At 46.1% G+C, this 17,668-nt stretch overlaps 1 protein-coding gene across 2 annotated transcripts in view; it reads left to right on the top strand.

The window, feature by feature from the left end:
- The first annotated feature begins 278 nt into the window (after positions 1-278).
- Klhl22 (kelch like family member 22) overlaps positions 279-17,668 on the top strand; it is a 38,399-nt gene continuing 21,009 nt past the window's right edge. Inside the window, exons 1-3 of one of the 2 annotated variants that reach the window (XM_075969919.1) lie at positions 279-341; positions 5,732-5,995; positions 15,536-15,701. In XM_075969919.1, the coding sequence (XP_075826034.1) occupies positions 5,769-5,995; positions 15,536-15,701 (393 nt within the window). In that variant the 5' untranslated portion in view covers positions 279-341; positions 5,732-5,768. Of the gene's footprint in view, positions 342-1,421; positions 1,443-5,731; positions 5,996-15,535; positions 15,702-17,668 lie in introns of those variants that run through there. The other variant, XM_075969929.1, reaches the window with a different exon arrangement.

Here is a 17,668-nt window from a genome sequence, read left to right as displayed (position 1 = left end):
CAACGAGTGAGATGGTAAATGAATGGGTGTGAAGAGACAAGCGAGCAAAGCTAAGCATGAGAGATGAGTGAGGGGAAGAATGAGGCAAGGAGAAAGGGAAAGGAGGACTCAGATCTGCACCTCCAAAAGGCACCTCATGGGGGGCACTTCTTGACCAGCGACCCGGCAGCAGAGAATCCCCAGTCCTGTACTCCAGACTAGCCCCGCCCCGCCGGAGACCCCTCCCCCTCCCCCGTAAGTCCACTTGCGTCTGCGCGGTGTCCCACGTGACGGTGAAGCTCCGCCCCCGCCTTCGGCCTCCCGCCTGCTGCGAGAGCGGCCTCAGCTTGCGGCAGCACCAGGTCAGCTGCGAGGCGTGTACCGTGTGGGCCCGGCCAGCTTGCGTCGCCGAGCTCGCGCTGCACTCGGGAAAGGGAGCGGGAGCGGGGTCGGCGGCGGCGGCGGGGGCGGGATCGGGGATCGGGGCCAAGTACCGCGGGGGCCGGGCGCAGGCGACTGCCTGACGTGGCGGGGGCTCGGCGGGGCGACCCCCGGGCGTCCGGCGCGGGCCTGGCGCCGAGGTGCGGGCGGCCGAGGCCTTCGCGCGGATGAGGCGGGCCGTGGCCGTCTCCGCCTGGTAGGCCAGGCTCTGTCGCCAGCCGTGGGTCCGAGTGTGGCCTCCGGCCAGTCCCCGACCCTCGAGGCTATGAGAGCAGGGATTGCAACAGGCGCCGGGGCGGGCCTGCCTGCCGCGCCTGCCGTGACCTCAGACTCTTGAGCCGCGGCTGCGGTAGCTGAGAGAAGCCAGAAAGTTCGCGCTGTCCGTGCAAAATCGCCGGGTTGTACTAGTTTAGATCATTTTAGATGCTGTCAGGCCGAACGAACCGACCGGGCGGGGCTCAACGGGGCCACTGTTCTGCCCGCGGCTGCTTCCTAGGGTCAGGCCGAGCTCCGAGATGCTTCTAGTCTGCGGCGCCCTGGGAAAGCAGCCACAGAGCACGTCAGCACCCCTTGGAGACTCCCTCCTTGGAATAAGGACCCACTCCCTCCTCTGATCTTTCCAAGCTGCTGGGTTTTCTTTTGTTGCATATCTTGCGTTGCACTGATGAAGATTAGGGTGCATTGAGGACAGATACTGATTGGGAGTCCTTCAAGGGTTGAGAATGCCTTTTCAGTAAACGATGAGTTGAAGATTCCTCCGAAATAATTTTCAGTGCACAACTGTTTAGGAAAACTCTGGGAGGGGCATGAAGTTATAGGCAGAAGTTAATGAAAATCGGAGGAATATTGTAGATTTGCAGACGTCAGAGTCTCCATGGGTTGTCTTTTTTATGAAAGTGTCTGTGTGCCCGCGTGAATGGGTGAAGGTGCTCTGGAGGCCAGCAGAGGGCGTCCGGATCCCTGGAACCGAGCCATCTGATGTGGGGGCTGGGAATGAGAAACTCCAATTCGCTGCTAGAAAAGTATGCCGCTCTTAGTTGCTCTGGCCCTTCTCTCTAACCCTAGCTCCTTCTTTCTTTGTTTCTTTATGACAAATCTCTACATAGTCCAGGCAGACTTCAAACCTGTGGTCCTCTCATATCAGTATTCCTGAATTCGTGTTCTCTCTCTCTCTCTCTCTCTCTCTCTCTCTCTCTCTCTCTCTCTCTCTCTCTCTCTCTCTTCTTCCCTCCCTCCTTTCCTTTCCTTTCCTTTCCTTTCCTTTCCTTTCCTTTCCTTTCCTTTCCTTTCCTTTCCTTTCCTTTCCTTTCTTTGTTTTGTTTTTCAAGACAGGATTTCTCTGTGTACCTCTGGCTGGCCTGGAACTCACTGTCTAGACCAGCTGGCCTTGAATTCACAGCGATCTTCCTCCCGCTGTCTCCCGAGTGCTGGAATTTAAGGCATGTGTCACCACGACCAGCAAATTCCTTTTTCTTGTGCTTAGTAAATATACTTTGCCTGCCCAGGAGAGTAGTCATCCTATTTTACTATACTTGTTCTGTGGTTGTTTAGAAAGTAGACGCTGTCCATCCCTTCCCAAAAAGGTAGACAGGCTGCTCAGATGACAGCTGTGGGACCCCATCCCTGCATGTGTGATGGGCTGGGGGTGAGTGTCTTATAAGGCAATTGGTCCTCACAGTCATCCACAGATGAGAAAGCCCTCCTGACTTCATAATTTGTGCTGGTGGTTTTGAGGAAGCTGAGGTTTGGAGGTAGCAGCCAAGTACCCAGACTGTGGTTATCAGATGTCGTCATAGGAGCTAACTGAGATGCTTGTGAGACAAGCTGTCAAGGGTAGAGAAGACCGATTCCCCACCAGAGCATGTCTGTTGAGATGGTATGAAGGTGCCAGGTAGATGTGATCAGCGAGGTCATGGCCAGCATAGGATTATGAGAAACAAATGTGATCCTGTTTGGAGGATGTCAGAAGAACATTTTTGGTTTCCTGTCCATCCTGGACAGGACAGCCTGGAGAGGATGAGGTGATAGGGAAATCTGTTGGAACAACATTCCTATGCTCTGACTCCAAACTGTGACCATGAGTGAGATACAGGAGAAGAGTCAAGACCAAAGGATCTTACAAAACATAGGTTTAAAAAGGAAAAGAGAAGCTGAACATGGTGGCTCACACCTTTAATCCCAGTACTAGGAGGCCGAGGGACCTGAGTTCAAGGCCAGCCTGGTCTGCAAAGCGAGTTCCAGGACAGCCAGGGCTACACAGAGAAAAAGGGGGAGGGCAGTCATTGAGGCTAGGAGGTTTCAGGTAGAAAATGTAGTGCACAATTGACACAAACAGACCAGTTAGAATATAGTGGCTGGAGATGCCATTGGGAGTGCATGTCCTGGGGAAATGAATGGATTGAAGGAGAGGAAGAGGTAGGTGGTGGAATATACAACTCTAGCCATCTCTAGGGCCTTGTGAGAAAGCAGTCAGTTCAGGGGAAGGAAAGTGTGGCTGAGCCAGTAGAGGTCCTACTCTCAGGAGACAGAGAAGAGAGATGAGCGTGTGTGATGGGAGCCGCAGAGGCTTGAGAGCACAGAGGTCCAGAAGAGGCGTAGGTGGGTGTTAGGGAGAGTTGTGCCCCTTCAGTAGTAAGAAGGCTTTTGGGGCTAGTTTTGTGTTAGCATCTGTTTGGTTTTTTTTTAATATTAAAATATACACATTTGGGGGCTGGTAAAATGGTTCAGTAGTTTAAGAGTGCTTACTGCTCTTACAGAGGACCTGGGTTCTTTTTCCAGTACCTCACCTGATGGCTCCTGACTGCATTCCAGGGGATCCGACACTCTCTTCTGACCTCTAAGGGCATACACACACACATAGTGCACAACAATAAAAACAAATCTTTATGCTTTACTTATTTATTGTTATTGTGCGTGTGTGTGCATGTACGCAACGCAGTGTATGTGTGGAATCCAGTCTTCTATCTTTATGTGGGTTTCAGGCATTGAACTCAGGTTGCCAGGCTTATAGGGCAAATGTCTTTACCCACTGAGCCATTGCACTGACCCTTATTTTCTTTCTTTATTAAAGATGTGGTAGGGAACTGGGTGAGGTGAAGAAGGTTCATGGCCTACCAAATGGCTGACCTGTGCTAAAAGAACATATGGTTGGCCACAGGCCCTATCTTACCTCCAGGCTGGTTGCTTCCCTACCTGTAGTAGCTGACTGTGCACAGTTGTTTCTGGTTCATTCCGTGGGGGGTGGGGGGGGTTGAGACAGGATCTTCTCTACATAGCCTTACCTGTCCTGGAACTTACTATGTAGATCAGGCTGGCCTCGAATTCTCAGAGATCTGCTTGCATCTGCCTCTCTAGTGCTGGGATTAAAGGCATGAGTCACCCACCATACCTGGCTTTAGAAGGTAATATTTAGTTATTGTTTTGGGGATTTGTTTGTTTGTTGACATAGCTCAGGTTAGCCTCAGATTCCCTTTGCAGATGAGGATGACTTGATTTAAAAAACATGTATTAATTATATGTGTGTGTTTATGTCTCTGTGTGTATGGGTACAGGTGCCCACAGAAACTAGACATCAGATACCTCTAGAGCTGGAATCACAGGCAGTTGTGAGCTGCTTGTCACGTGTGATGGGAATTGAACTCTGGTTCTGTGGAAGAGAGCAGTACATGCTCTTAAGCACTGAGCCGTTGCTCTGGTCCTGCCTTCCTCCTCCAAAGATTTTTTTGTTTGTTGTTTTTTAAGACTGGGTTTTTTTTTTTGTGTAGCCCTGGCTGTCCTGAAATTCCCTCTCTAAGACCACACTGGCCTTGAACTCAGAGCTCCACCTGCCTCTGCCTCCCAAGAGCTGGTTTGAAGGCGTGCCTCACCATGCCCAGCCCAGCAATAGATTTATTTATTTTTTTATGTGTGTGGGTGTTTTGCCTGCATGTATGTCTGTGCACTATGCGTAGCCTTGGTTCCTGTGGAAGCCAAAAGAGGGCATTGGATGCCCTGGAGTTAGAGTTACAGACAGCGTAAGGCACTATGTGGGTGCCAGAAATTGAACCCAGATCCTCTAGAAGAGCAGTAGCCAGTGCTTTTAATCACTGAGCCATCTCTCCAATGCCTACTTATTTTTTTTAAAGAATTTCATTTTGAGTCAGGTGGTGGTGGCACACACCTTTAGTCCCAGCACTCAGGAGGCAGAGGCGAGTGGATCTCTGTGAGTTCGAGGCCAACCTGTTCTATAAGAGCTAGTTCCAGGACAGGCTCCAAAAGCTACAGAGAAACCATGTCTTGAAAAATCAAAAACCAACCCTCCCCCCAAATCATTTTGAGCCAGGCAGTGGTGGCACACACCTCCTTTAATCCCAGCACTTGGGAGGCAAAGGCAGGTGGTTCAAGACCAGCCTGGTCTACAAAGTGAGTTCCAGGACAGCTGGGACTTCACAGACAAAACCTGTCTTGGAAAAAGAAAGAAATAAAAAAATTGTGAAATTGTAAAGTGTTAATGAGGTGAATTGTTTAGCTTTAGGGATGTTAAGAAAGAGCTGTTAATGACAAACTCAAAGATCATGTAGGTTTGGCTTTAAGCAATGTCTTTTTGCTGTTTTAGTCCTTTTATTTCTTTTTCTTTCTTTTTTTTGACAGGCTCTCACTAGGTAGCCTTGGCTGGTCTGGCCTGGAGCTTGCTTGCTATGTAGACCAGGCTGGCCTCAAACTCAGGGTGGTGGGATTAAAGGCTGAGTCTCACCACATCTGGCTTGTTTTAGTATTCTTGTTTGAGCTCTTTCTCAGGAAGGGGAGAATTTATCTGTAGGACATCTTTTGGTATCTTGTCAGTTATACCAAAGTTCTTAACTTAAACCTGATCGTGGGAGTGAGAGGCTACTTCTTCTCCTATGTTCTCTTACTTTCCCTGTCTTTCTCTCCTGCCTCGTCTCAAATACTCTTCTGTGCCGAGTGCTCCGGGTCAAATGCCAGGCAAGTACTTTACTGAACTACACCCCTGTCCTCTTAATTAAGTTTTCTGCCTTGAGCTTGTGACCTTACTGGTGTCTGGAATTACATTTGTGAGTGGTCCTGCCAGTCCCAGGATACTTCTGTTTTCCTGTGATGCTGAAGGTGGCACCATAGGATGAAGACCTTGTGGGTGAAGAAGCCAGGTTATAAGACAGAAGGCCATGTGGGACCGTGGCTGGGAGGAGACTGGGAGAAGAGGTTTGGGACCACGGGAAGTCACTGCAGCAGGTGCCCGGGTGCAGTGCCATCAGCCCGTGTGGCAGCATGCCAGCTGTCTACCTGCTCAGTCCTTGCTTCTTCTCTCTTGCAGCCGACTACAGTGGTGAGGGGCTGCTGTGGCTGTCAGGATGGCAGAGGAGCAGGAGTTTGCCCAGCTGTGCAAGTTGCCAACACAGCCATCCCAGTCAAACTGTGTGAACAACACCTATCGAAGCACACAGCACTCCCAGGCCCTGCTCCGGGGCCTGCTTGCTTTGCGAGACAGTGGGATCCTCTTTGACGTTGTCCTGGTGGTAGAGGGGAGGCACATTGAGGCTCATCGAATTCTGCTGGCTGCATCATGTGATTATTTCAGGTAAGCTGCCTATGTTTAGTTTTTCAGTGTGTTGTTAATGGTTTCATTATGGCATTCTCATACATGTCTGTACTGTGTTTGGACCATATTCACCTTACTACTGTCTTGTTCCACTCCCAGGGATCCCTTTCTTCTTCCCTCCTAGCCCACCTACAGTTTTGCTTTGTTTTGTTTTTGGTGACCCACAAGTGTATTAGGGTCTCTTACAGGAGAGATGGGAGAGAGGTTATTTTAGTGACATGAGTACCTTACTGGTGGCTATACCACTTAAGAAAATGTCACAAGCTGGGCAGTAGTGGCGCACGCCTTTAATCCCTGCACTTGGGAGGCAGAGGCAGGCGGATCTCTGTGAGTTCGAGGCCAGCCTGGTCTACAAGAGCTAGTTCCAGGACAGGAACCAAAAAGCTGTGGAGAAACCCTGTCTCGAAAATCCAAAAAAAAAAGGAAGGAAGGGAGAAACATGTTTTCCCCTCACTCAGCAGCCGTTGACTAACTGCCTATAGATCCTCAAGGAGGGATGCACCCTTCCCTTGTGACTGTTTCTGTAGGGCCGGTAACAGGCAGTCCTGGCTTTACCAAGCGGGATCACTGGCACTGGAGGTGGCTGAATCTTCTCTTTTCTCTGAGGCTCTCCACAGTCTGCTGTGGAGATGCCATCAACCAGAAGAGTCTTAAGAGCTTGTTCTCATTTTTCAAAACTGGATCATGACTAGTTTGACTTACAATGTTGTGGGATGGTTTTTTGTTGTTGTTGTTGTTGTTATTTTGGTTTGGTTTTTTAAGACAGGGTTTTTCCATGTAACCCTGGCTGTCTTCGAACTCACTCTGTAGACTAAGCTGGCCACCAACTCTGCCTGCCTCTGCCTCCCCAACACGCCTGGCTTTTGAGGCACGTGCGTGTGTGCGTGCATGTGTGTGCATGCATGAGTGTGTGCTTCTTTTTTACTTTACTGTGGGGTTAAAGCCATGGAAGTTGAAAGAATAATGTGTGGTGAACATAATTGCCAACGTTGCCACATTACTTTCCATCTCTTTTTATGCACATACTTTCAAGACGTTATGACACTTCACCACTCACCCCATTATAATGCCATCTAAGAGCTTTACGTAAGCCACAGCCATTCCTCTGATAAGCTCTGAATGCTAAGGCCCAGAGCTAGGAAGGTATCACTGTATAGACATTATCTACACGATGCTCAAAATCTCTTTTCCCTGGCCAACTACTTTCTGTCTTATAATCGCTCACAGGAGGAGATGTAAGCAATACCACTCCTTCTAAGATCCTAACAACAAACGGGGGCATGATTCCATTGAACTTCACTCTGGGGAACCAGTGAGTTTATTGGGTTTTTCTTCAGAGCATAGATGAGGTGTTACTTACAGGAGTTAGCACCTGAAAAGTCTTTACCCAGCAGAGATGAGGCTTCCTTGTAGCTGCATAGATGGAGCCCCTCTCTAGGCTTCCCCAGTCTAGTTAATACTCCTGGCACCATGTACAGTTAAGGCAGTGTTGCATATAATGGGAGGTAGAGAAGGTGAGGTGCTCAGGTGGGGATTTCATGACCCTCCCCATCCCTGAATGGCTGGGGTATGTAAACAGTCAGTAAGCCCAGCTGGGATAATCTTTTTACAAGGAGGTTAAGCCAAATACCCCATGATGACAATTACTTGATTTGGAAGAAAGTTACTCACAACAACCTCCCATCAGTCATCAGATGTTAGCTTTTGGCCTTTCTAATAGGCTCTATAATCTTTCCAGTATTTCTTGGGGCTTCTAGCATGACCCTATGCCAGTATTTGGTACAGTATAGCTATATGGGAGAAGAATGAAAAAATTGACTTATGATTGTAGAGACAGACAGAAACTCCAGCTGAAAAATTTGGCATTCTAATGATGTGGCTCAGGGCAAATCTGAATGGTTGAAACAGGAAGGCTGACTGTGAGTTCTCAGTGTGAATGAGGTTCAAGGAGTTTGGTGTAAGTGCAAACGCCAGAGAGCCTGTCCTGAATTCTCGTGTCCAAAGTCAAGAGATGGGATGGGATCTTCCCCATTTAGTTCATGCCAGTCTCTGCTAGGAAAAGGTGTTGCTCTAGGTATCCTTAATCTAGTCACATTGACACCAAAAATGAGCCGTCACATGCTGGGCATGGTGGCACACTCCTTTAATTCCAGCACTCAGGAGAGAATGAGGAGGAGTAAGAAATGATGGTGAGGCTCTGCCCCTGCTACTCAGGCAGCTATAGGTGAGCTGCAGGTCAGCTTCCGGTTCTGTACCTGTTGGCCTGCCTCTGCCTCCTGAGTGCTGAGATTAAAGGTGTATGGCACCACTTCTTGGCTCTTTTAAGTTTCTTAGGTGGGTTTATTTATTTCTTTGTTTTTGCCATGCTAGAGAATGGACCAGGGTCTCATTCATGCTAGGCCAACATTACAACCTGATTTCTGTCCCTAGCTGCTTCTTTTAAGTGTATATATTTATCATAAATTGAGTTACAGGAAAGTGGTAAATGTATCAGTAAAGAATTAAATGTTTTGTTCTGAGCCTAGTATAGTGGTACTTGTCTGTAATCTTAGCACTCAGGAGGCTGAGGCAGAAGGATTATGAGTTTGAGGCCAGCCTGGGCTACAGAAGGAGATGCTTCATAAAACAAACAGCCATTTTTTAATTGTTGGGTTTTGCTAGAAATAAAAATAAAACAAACAAAAAAGATTTGTATGTTCTTTTTCTTTGGGGATTTTTTTCCTACTGGTTTTTATTTTTGAAATAAGTTGATTCTGCATAGTGGCTGAAAGACAAGCAATTCGCCATCATTCCGAGTCTATCATTTATGAGCATTGTTTTAAGATTTATCTTAGAGGAAAGGTTAGATAGCAAGACTTTTTTTGTTTTGTTTCTGCTTTTTGGGACAGGATCTTACTATGTAGTTCTGGGTGGCCTGGAACTTGCTATGTAGTCCATACTGGCCTTTGACTCAGAGATTTGCCTCTGAGTACTTGGTTTAAAGGTGTACACAACTACACCTGGCTTGATCTGCTTACTTTTATCTCTAAATACCCTAGTATGTCTAGGGATATTCTCATACATCGGTAATACCATTTTCAGCCTAAGAAAATTTAGCTGGGCTGGGTCGTAATTCTGGAGTGTTTGCCTAGCATGTATGAAACCCTGAATTTCATCCTTAGTACCATGTAAACTGGGCAGGCTGGTACCTTGGGCATAAGGATCAGGTCATCCTCAATTACGTATTGGGTTCTAGGCCAGCCTGGGTTATCTGAGACCCTGTTTCCAAAAGGGATGTGGAGAGAAAAGTTTAAGCTAAGTTATATGATTTCTTCCAATACCGAGTCTTAATAGCCTTCAAATGTCTCCGAGTCTGCTCCCACAACCCTCATTCTAGGTTCAGAAAGGACCATGTGGTAGCTTCTTCTGATACTTTTATTACTGCTCTTTTTTCCAGCCCAGGCTGGCCTTGAACTCCTTAATTGTGCCCCCATTATCTCAGTTCTGGGGTTATAGGCATGCAGCACTGTGTCTGCTTTTAATTTTTGTTTTCGGTGCTGGGGTCTTAGGTTTTTAGCTAAAGATGGCCTACTCAGTGTGCAGTGCAGGTTGTTCTCAAACTTGTGCTGGGTAACAGGTGTGAACCACATCAGCTGCTGCCTTTGTTTGGTTTATTCTTTAGACTTGGGTTTCACTGTTTAGCCCAGGCTGGCCTGGAACTCCTAGAATTCCTCCTGCCTCTGTCTCCGAGTGTGGGATTAAAGGTCTGTACCACCATTCATGGCCTTGGCCCTGTTTTTAAATTTGGTTGAGTTTTGTTTGTTTTTGGACAAAGGGCCTTTTTATGTAGTTTTGGTTGGCTAGAACTTCCTGTATGGGACCAGGCTAGCTTAAAACTGGTTGCATTTCTCCAGCTTCTGTTTCTGGAGAGCTGGGTTTATGTGTTAGCCATGCCCATACCGCGCAGAGACAGTGTTCAGGGAACTGCCATTTCTGCTCTTACCAGTACCTCGAGGTCTGAGCAGAGAAGTCAGCGAGGGAAGTCTACAACAGCAGCTCTGGAAAGTCCAGACTACAAAATGCAAAGAGAGATGGCAAGAGGCTGGCTAAATGCGGGTATCTGGAAATAAGTTTAACTTGTGCCTTAGTCTGTAGGACTTTGGAAGCTTGCCAGGCCTCTGAAGAGAACCCAAGCATAACTGGACATAGAAAAGGGCCATTGTATTCCTCGCAAAGAGCTAGTTCTCTCTGCATTAATCTGAATGTTTACTATGTTCCCAAGAGGACTTATTGGAGGTAAATTGCACAGATTTGTTAGAAACTTGAAAAAACAAACAGCCGTTAGGAAATTGTTTATACAACAGTAATGAAAGAAGATTAGCCCTGTCCTTTGTTGGCTATAATATGAATATGTAGAATTTGAAGCTGTTTCTGTTGGTGAAAGAGAAGGAAATACAGAAAAATTCAGGAGGTTAAGAAATATCACAAAAATAATAGGAACTGCATGTGACAAAAATGACATTGTAAATCAAGGGGCAATAGATGCCACATTGCCACTGGAAGAATGAAGTTGGACCCTTGCTACTTACCTTATACAAACGCGAATGCAATGCCAAGTGATCAATAGTTTTGTTTTGCAGTGCAAAGGATCAAACCCAGCAGTCTTGGCACATGCTAGACAGGTGCTCCCTTAGGGCTACACCACCCACACCAGTCTGATGAATGTGTGTGGAGTGTGTCTGTTAGTATCCACCCATGTAGAGGTCAAAGGTCAACCTCTCAGACTTCTTCCGTTGTTCTTCATCTTATTCCAGTTTTTGAAAAGTCTCTTACTTAACCTGACCAGTGAGCCCTGGGGTCCTCTGGCTCTGCTCTGTATCAGTGGGGTGACGGGGCTGTGTTGTATTGCCCAACTTTAATGTGTTTTGGGGATCTGGCTCAGGTCCTGATGAGTCAGATCATTACCCCTACACCATCTCTCTGGCCCTCAAGCCTGAGTTTAAGTATTTAACATTACATAGCAAACTAGAGGGAGATAGAGAGAAGTATTTTCTAATATAATCTCAGAGGAAAAAGTCATTCTAGTTTTGATAGAAAACAATAACAAAAATTGGAATAGATACATTTGATTGCACTTATAGACAGCTAGCATAGTAATGTATACCTATATTCCCAGCATTCACAAGGTTGAGACCAATCTGGACTACATAGTTTTAGTTATCTTTAAAAACAAAAACAAAAATAAAACCCAAACCAAATTTCTCAGGCAAGCATGATAGTGTATACCTTTAAACCCGCCACTTAGGAGGCTAAGGCAGGTGAATATCTGTGAGTTCAAGGGCCACCCTGGTCTGTATAGAAAGCTCCAGCATAGCTGGAGCTATGTAGAGAGACTTTGACTAAAACAAAAACAAACCCCAACAAAACAAAAACCCGCCAAATTTCTACAAATCAGAAATCTTCAGGAAAGGATGGAAGAGTTTAGCTTACCCCTGAAAAGACCCGTCTCTTTTAATAGATGAGAGATTATACCAGGAAACTACAGAATTTTAGATTGTTGAGAGAGGCTATTGGATGGCTCTTAACAATGTGATAAGATTTTTTTTTTTTGTTCTTTTTTTTTTTTGGTTTTTCGAGACAGGGTTTCTCTGTGGTTTTGGAGCCTGTCCTGGAACTAGCTCTTGTAGACCAGGCTGGTCTCGAACTCACAGAGATCCGCCTGCCTCTGCCTCCCAAGTGCTGGGATTAAAGGCGTGCGCCACCACCGCCCGGCGTGATAAGATTTTTTTAATTCCATTTATAATAATATTTATTCTCATGGTGGCTGAGTTAGAGCCAGTATTTCCTGGCTCTTAGCATGTTTGTAAATGGTATGGAGGCCAGGTTCCTGGCCTCCAGTGTGGGGAGTAATAGGAATCAGGTGGATAGGACTGTTCAGTCATGAATGTATGTTAACTTTGTGGCCTAGCATCCACATTTGTGGAAATTAATCCAACCAGATATGGTATGACATAGGGGTGGTGCCATATCCCTCACGTGAAATAAGCCTAAAAGACTGACGAGAGACTTTACAGAGTGAGGATGCCTCAAAAATCACGTCGCTGGAAAGCCCACTCCATCATGGCACTTGCTCCCCAAAGCTGCAACTCTATGCTCTGAGGCCCCAGGGATTGGTGGGGTTTGGAAGGTTTTCAAACTCAGAAGTGGACTCGGACTTTTTACCCTACAGTAATAAAAGCATGTTTGGTCCTGTTTATTGCCTCTTTCCTTGTGATACCTACTCAGTGTCTCTGCATTAGAATAATCTTTTTGTACACTTGGTGAAGATATGTCTCTGTCCTTCCTCGCCTGCCTAAGACACCTTCTGATTGCTTTAATAATGAACTGAGTGGCCAGCAGATAGGCAGCAGAGGATAGATGGGTCATTCAGGAAGAGATGGGAACTCTGGGAAAGAGTTGGAGGCCTGGGAGATTTGCCAGCCAGCCACAGAGAAAGTTGGACAAGAAAGGTAACAAGCCATATGGCAAAATGTAGATTAATATAAATTGGTTAATTTAAGTTTTAAGAGCTAGTTGGGAACAAGTCTAAACTAAGACCAAGTTTTCATAATTTTTTTTAATATTTATTTATTTATTATGTATACAATATTCTGTCTGTGTCTGCAGGCCAGAAGAGGGCACCAGACCTCATTACAGATGGTTGTGAGCGGTTGCCGGGAATTGAACTCAGGACCTTTGGAAGAGCAGGCAATGCTCTTAACCACTGAGCCATCTCTCCAGCCCCCCAAGTTTTCATAATTAAAAAAAAAAGTCTCCATGTTATTATTTGGGAGCTGGCAGTCCAAAGAAAGAACTGTTAAATCTCTGCTAGGATGTCTTAATGTGACATGATAGGATTCCCCAGCTATTTTGTTTAACTAGTTCTCCTGAATTTTCCTCCATCTACCCAGCTGCTTTGCCCCACAAAGGATCTTGTGTCCTCCAGGTGCTCCTGTAATCAGTCTGTCAGCAGGCTCTTAGCTGTATCCTGGCATTTCAGCTGCAGTTCTCCAACAATATTGTTCTTGCCATGATCAAGAGCCTCCCATCTGATTGGTTTTCTGCCGCTTCCCCAGCCCATTCTCCAGCCCTTCTGTCTAGGCCACTTTATGTCAAAGTTCCTCTATAGCAGCGTCTCACCGCACTGATGCTCCAGTACACAGTCTTTTCTGCCCTGGAGATCTAGCTGGGCTCTGCCTGCCAGCCTGGCCCCCTTTACCTCTTGCTTGCTTCCTTTTGTGTTAGCTGCACTGAGCAGAAAGCTCATCCAAGCCAAGTCTGTGTACCTGCTTCCTCATCTGTGAAGCACTCTTCTGTGTTAGATGTGCTGTTCTCAGCTCTGCCCATAGGTCTCACTTCCCCAGCGTCCTGCTTCTGCTCTTTCCAGATGTTTGGGGAGTTACTTTCAAGTCAGACTCCCTTGAGTTCCTCCTCAGTATTATAGTATTTTCCCAATCCAAACAACTATCATCTCCCTCTGCCCCCACTCCTCTTTCTTTTCTACTCTGTGCTGAAAATGGCACCTAGGGCTCTGTACATTAATTCTAGGTAAGACCTCTCTGCTTGTAAGCTATACCTGCCTGTCTTCCTCCTTTGTCACCGTTAAATTTGTATGTTAGGCAATGGAGAAAACAAGACATTCCAGGATAAGAACAAATTTAAACAATACGTAGCCACAAATCCAGCCCTACAGAAAGTAATAGAAGGAAAATCGCAACCCAAGGAATCCAAATTTGTATGTTAGGAGGCAAGAGAGATGGCTCAACACTTAAGAGCACTGACTGCTCTTTCAGAGAAGCTAGGTTTAATTCCCAACATCCATATGGCAGCTCACAACTGTCTGTAACTCAGTTCCAGGGGATCTGATTCCTTCTTCTGATCTCAGAGGACACTGGGCCATATAGTGCAAGGATGTACTTTCAGGCAACATTTGCATAAAATAAGTACCATCTTGTCAGGTAGTAGTGGTGCCCATCTAAAATCCTAGCACGTGGGAGGCAGAGGCAGGTGGATCTGGGAGTTCAAGGTCAGTGCGGTCTGCAGAGAGAGTTCCAGGACAGGTCAAGCTACATAGTGAGACCATGTCTCAAAAAATCAAAAATAAGTAAGTAAATAAATAAGTACAATTTCAAGAAAAAAAATGCAATGTAAAAGCCAGAAATTTAGTAGATATCTCAAAAATACTATTAGTGGTAGCCAAGTGGCAAGCCTAGCACTGCCATCAGCAGCTGGAAGAGTTCCTTTCTTCTTAAGTTCCAGCTTCCAGTTTCAGCTGAACTACAGGAAAGAATTGGAAGCGTCAGAGTGAAGTCAAGTTAGTGAGTTTATTAAGATAAGGAAGAGTCCATATGTTAGGTTGAATCATAGACGTTTGGGGAAAGAGGAGAAGAACAAAAAGGCTTTTTCTATGTAACCCTGGCTATCATGATACTCATTATGTAGACCAGCTTAGCCTCAGATTCACAGAGATCCATCTACCTGTGCCTCTCGAGTGCTAGGCTAAAGGTGTGTGGGACCACACCTGGCTTATTTGTTGTTTTAATATCTTTGTTTAAGATATCTTTAGGAAAACATAATATATCTGTAGACAAGTTTACCTTACCAGTTATATTGAAGCATCTTGGCTCTCTGTCAACAAGAAAGGCAAACTAGATACCATGTGGAAGACTTGAATTACGGAGCGGCGGGCTGTGTCCTGCCACCCGGCTAGCTTTACCCGAAATAATTACACGGAAACTGTATTCTTTTAAACACCGCTTGGCCCATTTCTATCTAGCCTCTTCTAGGCTAGCTCTCGCACCTGGACTAGCCCATTTCTAATAATCTGCTGTAGCCCACGAGCTGGCTTACCAGGAATGATCTTAACCTGAGTCTGCCTGGAGTGGGAGAATCATGGCGACTCCCTGACTCAGCTTCTTTCTCCCAGCATTCCGTTCTGTTTACTCCGCCTACCTAAGGGTTGGCCTATCAAATGGGTCTAGGCAGTTTCTTTATTAATAAGAAATCACTCCCACATCAGAAGACTTTTCCCCCTTCTTATATCCCCTTGTTTTATTTTCTGTCTTTCTGTTCTGCCTTAATACTCAACATGTGGTAAGTATCCCTTAAATATATGGAATTTTTTTTACGTATTTGCCATTAGCACATTCTTTCCAGGCTTACTCTAATTATTGCTGTCTGACCTGAGAGTTGTACTGGTAGATGATGCAGCAGGCAACTAGACACTGGCCTGCTCTCAGAAAGTGCATGTAGGGTTCGTAGGACCATGTACAGGGAGCCAAGTGATTCCAGGATGACTGCCCAGCTTGATGAGGCTCCTTCCATACACTGACTCCCCTTTGCCTACTGTTTATTTAAAGCACAGAGCAATCAGTGTTCAGCATGCAGACTGTTATCCAGCCAGCCTCACCACTAGCTCTTGGTACCTTCTGAATGCTTTCTGTGGCCCACACTGAAGTCCTGACTGAGTAACTCTTAATGCCTTGTCTCTTTGCCTTACAGAGGAATGTTTGCTGGGGGATTGAAGGAGATGGAGCAGGAAGAGGTCCTGATCCATGGTGTGTCTTACAATGCCATGTGCCAAATCCTGCATTTCATATACACTTCTGAACTAGAGCTCAGCCTGAGCAATGTGCAGGAGACCCTGGTTGCTGCCTGCCAACTTCAGGTGAGAGTTGCCTTGTTGAACAAGAAGACTCATACCTGAGGGGGGCTTCCCCAGATACCTGTGATGACTGCTGGCATGAGGTAGGTCAAGAGGGCGAGAATACCAAGTAATGAGGCAAAATACGGAACAGGGAGGGTACCTTGGTGTTGAGCCTGGGAACTGAAGCAGAGTGACTCCAACTAAAGAGCCCTGGGGGGTCCATGGGAGCAGCAAGGCAGGCAGGTAGCGCTAGTAACCTGTCTAGTGCATTGGCCCAGCTACTCCAGAGCTGAAGGGACTATTGAAGAAACTCCAGTCTCTGCACTTGGGGTCAGCAGAGAGGCTAGAGAGAGGACACAACTGGGGAGGACACATTGCTTAATCCCACAGAAGGCCCATGAATGGGAAGATGAGGCAAGATCCATTGGATAAGCTGATAGCAAGACAAGCTGGTGAAGGATGGGCTTCCCCCCATCATCACCTGCAGTGATACGTGGATCAGGAAGGAGGGGGAGGTGGGGAAGGCAAGTCATCCCATTTCTGCTGCAGTTTGAACATGCAGCCTTGTCATAAAGCAAGTTTTACTTGATAGAACATCATGGATTTACAAATCAAGTTTGTTGCAGCTGGCAGTTTGCCCCCATTTGCTGTATCCTGCACCAGACCTGGTTGGTGACTCTGCACAGTGTCCCCAGAGACTTGGATCTGAATCCAAGCAAAATCAGCCTTGTTGGCTTGCTCTAGGCAAGTGTGTTCCATTTTGAGTCTGTCTGGTTGGGGATCCTGTACTAGATGGGCCTCAACTCTGTCTGTGTAGGATTCCACCCAGCAGAGGTACAGTGCTCTGAAAACAGACCAAAGGACCAAGGATGGGGAAACAAGGTCTTGGTGCAGGGGGATGGGTTATTTCCAGATGGCATTGTTCATTCACACTCGCTCAGGCCCAGGGCAGAAGTGGAATTTTAGGGGAAAGGGGACTGAGGAGAACCTAGCATGAGTATGTATTTCTTTGATTATTTGCAGGTGTCCAGCCCTTAGAATCTCACCTAGGAAGAAACATGAGTTGTCTTTTTAATATAAAAAATTCTAAACATTTCTTAATAGAATTTAGATATTAGCAGAATTTCCCTGTATGCAGTGGTTAATTTGTTGGTGATCCCAATTGAGTAAGAGATCATTGTCTTGTGGTACCCTCAGAAAACTGGTTCCAGGACTCCCTGTGGATACCCAAATCAAAGGTCTATAGACTTTCTTATATGCTCCTTGTACATAATCATCATCTCTAGATTTCTGTAATACTTATTAGCTAAATGCTACACAGACAGTTGTTATACTATACACTGACATGCTAAAGCTGGGTGTAGTGATGCACACCTTTAATCCCAGCACTGAGACAGAGGCAGGCAGATCTCTGTGAGTTTGAGGTCAACCTGGTCTACAAAAACATTCCAGGACAACCAGACCTGTTACACAAAGAAACCCTGTCTCAAGAAATCAGAAGAAAGAAATAAAAAAAAAAAAGCAACAACAACAAAAAACTGCACTTGTAAGCCAAGTACTTGAGAGTTGGGAGAGGGAGTTCAAGGTTATCTACATAGTAAGTCTGGGCTAGGCTAGTGCTGTAGTGAGTATGAGGACAACTTGGACTCTATACAGTAAGAATGTATATGTATAATCTATAGGCAGTTTTACCCTCTGAAGTAGAACCTGTAGATAGAGCTGCCGCCTCTATTTCTTTTCTTTGCTTTCTTTTTTTTTTTTTCCCTCTGGTTTTTTGAGGCAGGATTTCTCTGTGGCTTTGGAGCCTGTCCTGGAACTAGGTTTTATAGACCAGGCTGGCCTCGAACTCACAGAGATCGGCCTGCCTCTGCCTCTCAAGTACTGGAATTTAAGGTGTGCGCCACTGCCGCCTGTATTTATATTTTCAGTGAAACTCAAATCTTGTTTTCCTAAAGAATATGTTAGATACAGTAGTGCATGTGTTTAAT

Source organism: Microtus pennsylvanicus, chromosome 1, assembly GCF_037038515.1.
Source record: "Microtus pennsylvanicus isolate mMicPen1 chromosome 1, mMicPen1.hap1, whole genome shotgun sequence".
NCBI lineage: Eukaryota > Metazoa > Chordata > Mammalia > Rodentia > Cricetidae > Microtus > Microtus pennsylvanicus.
The sequence above is the reverse complement of the archived record's forward strand: the minus strand, read 5'-3'. Positions and strand labels throughout refer to the sequence as shown.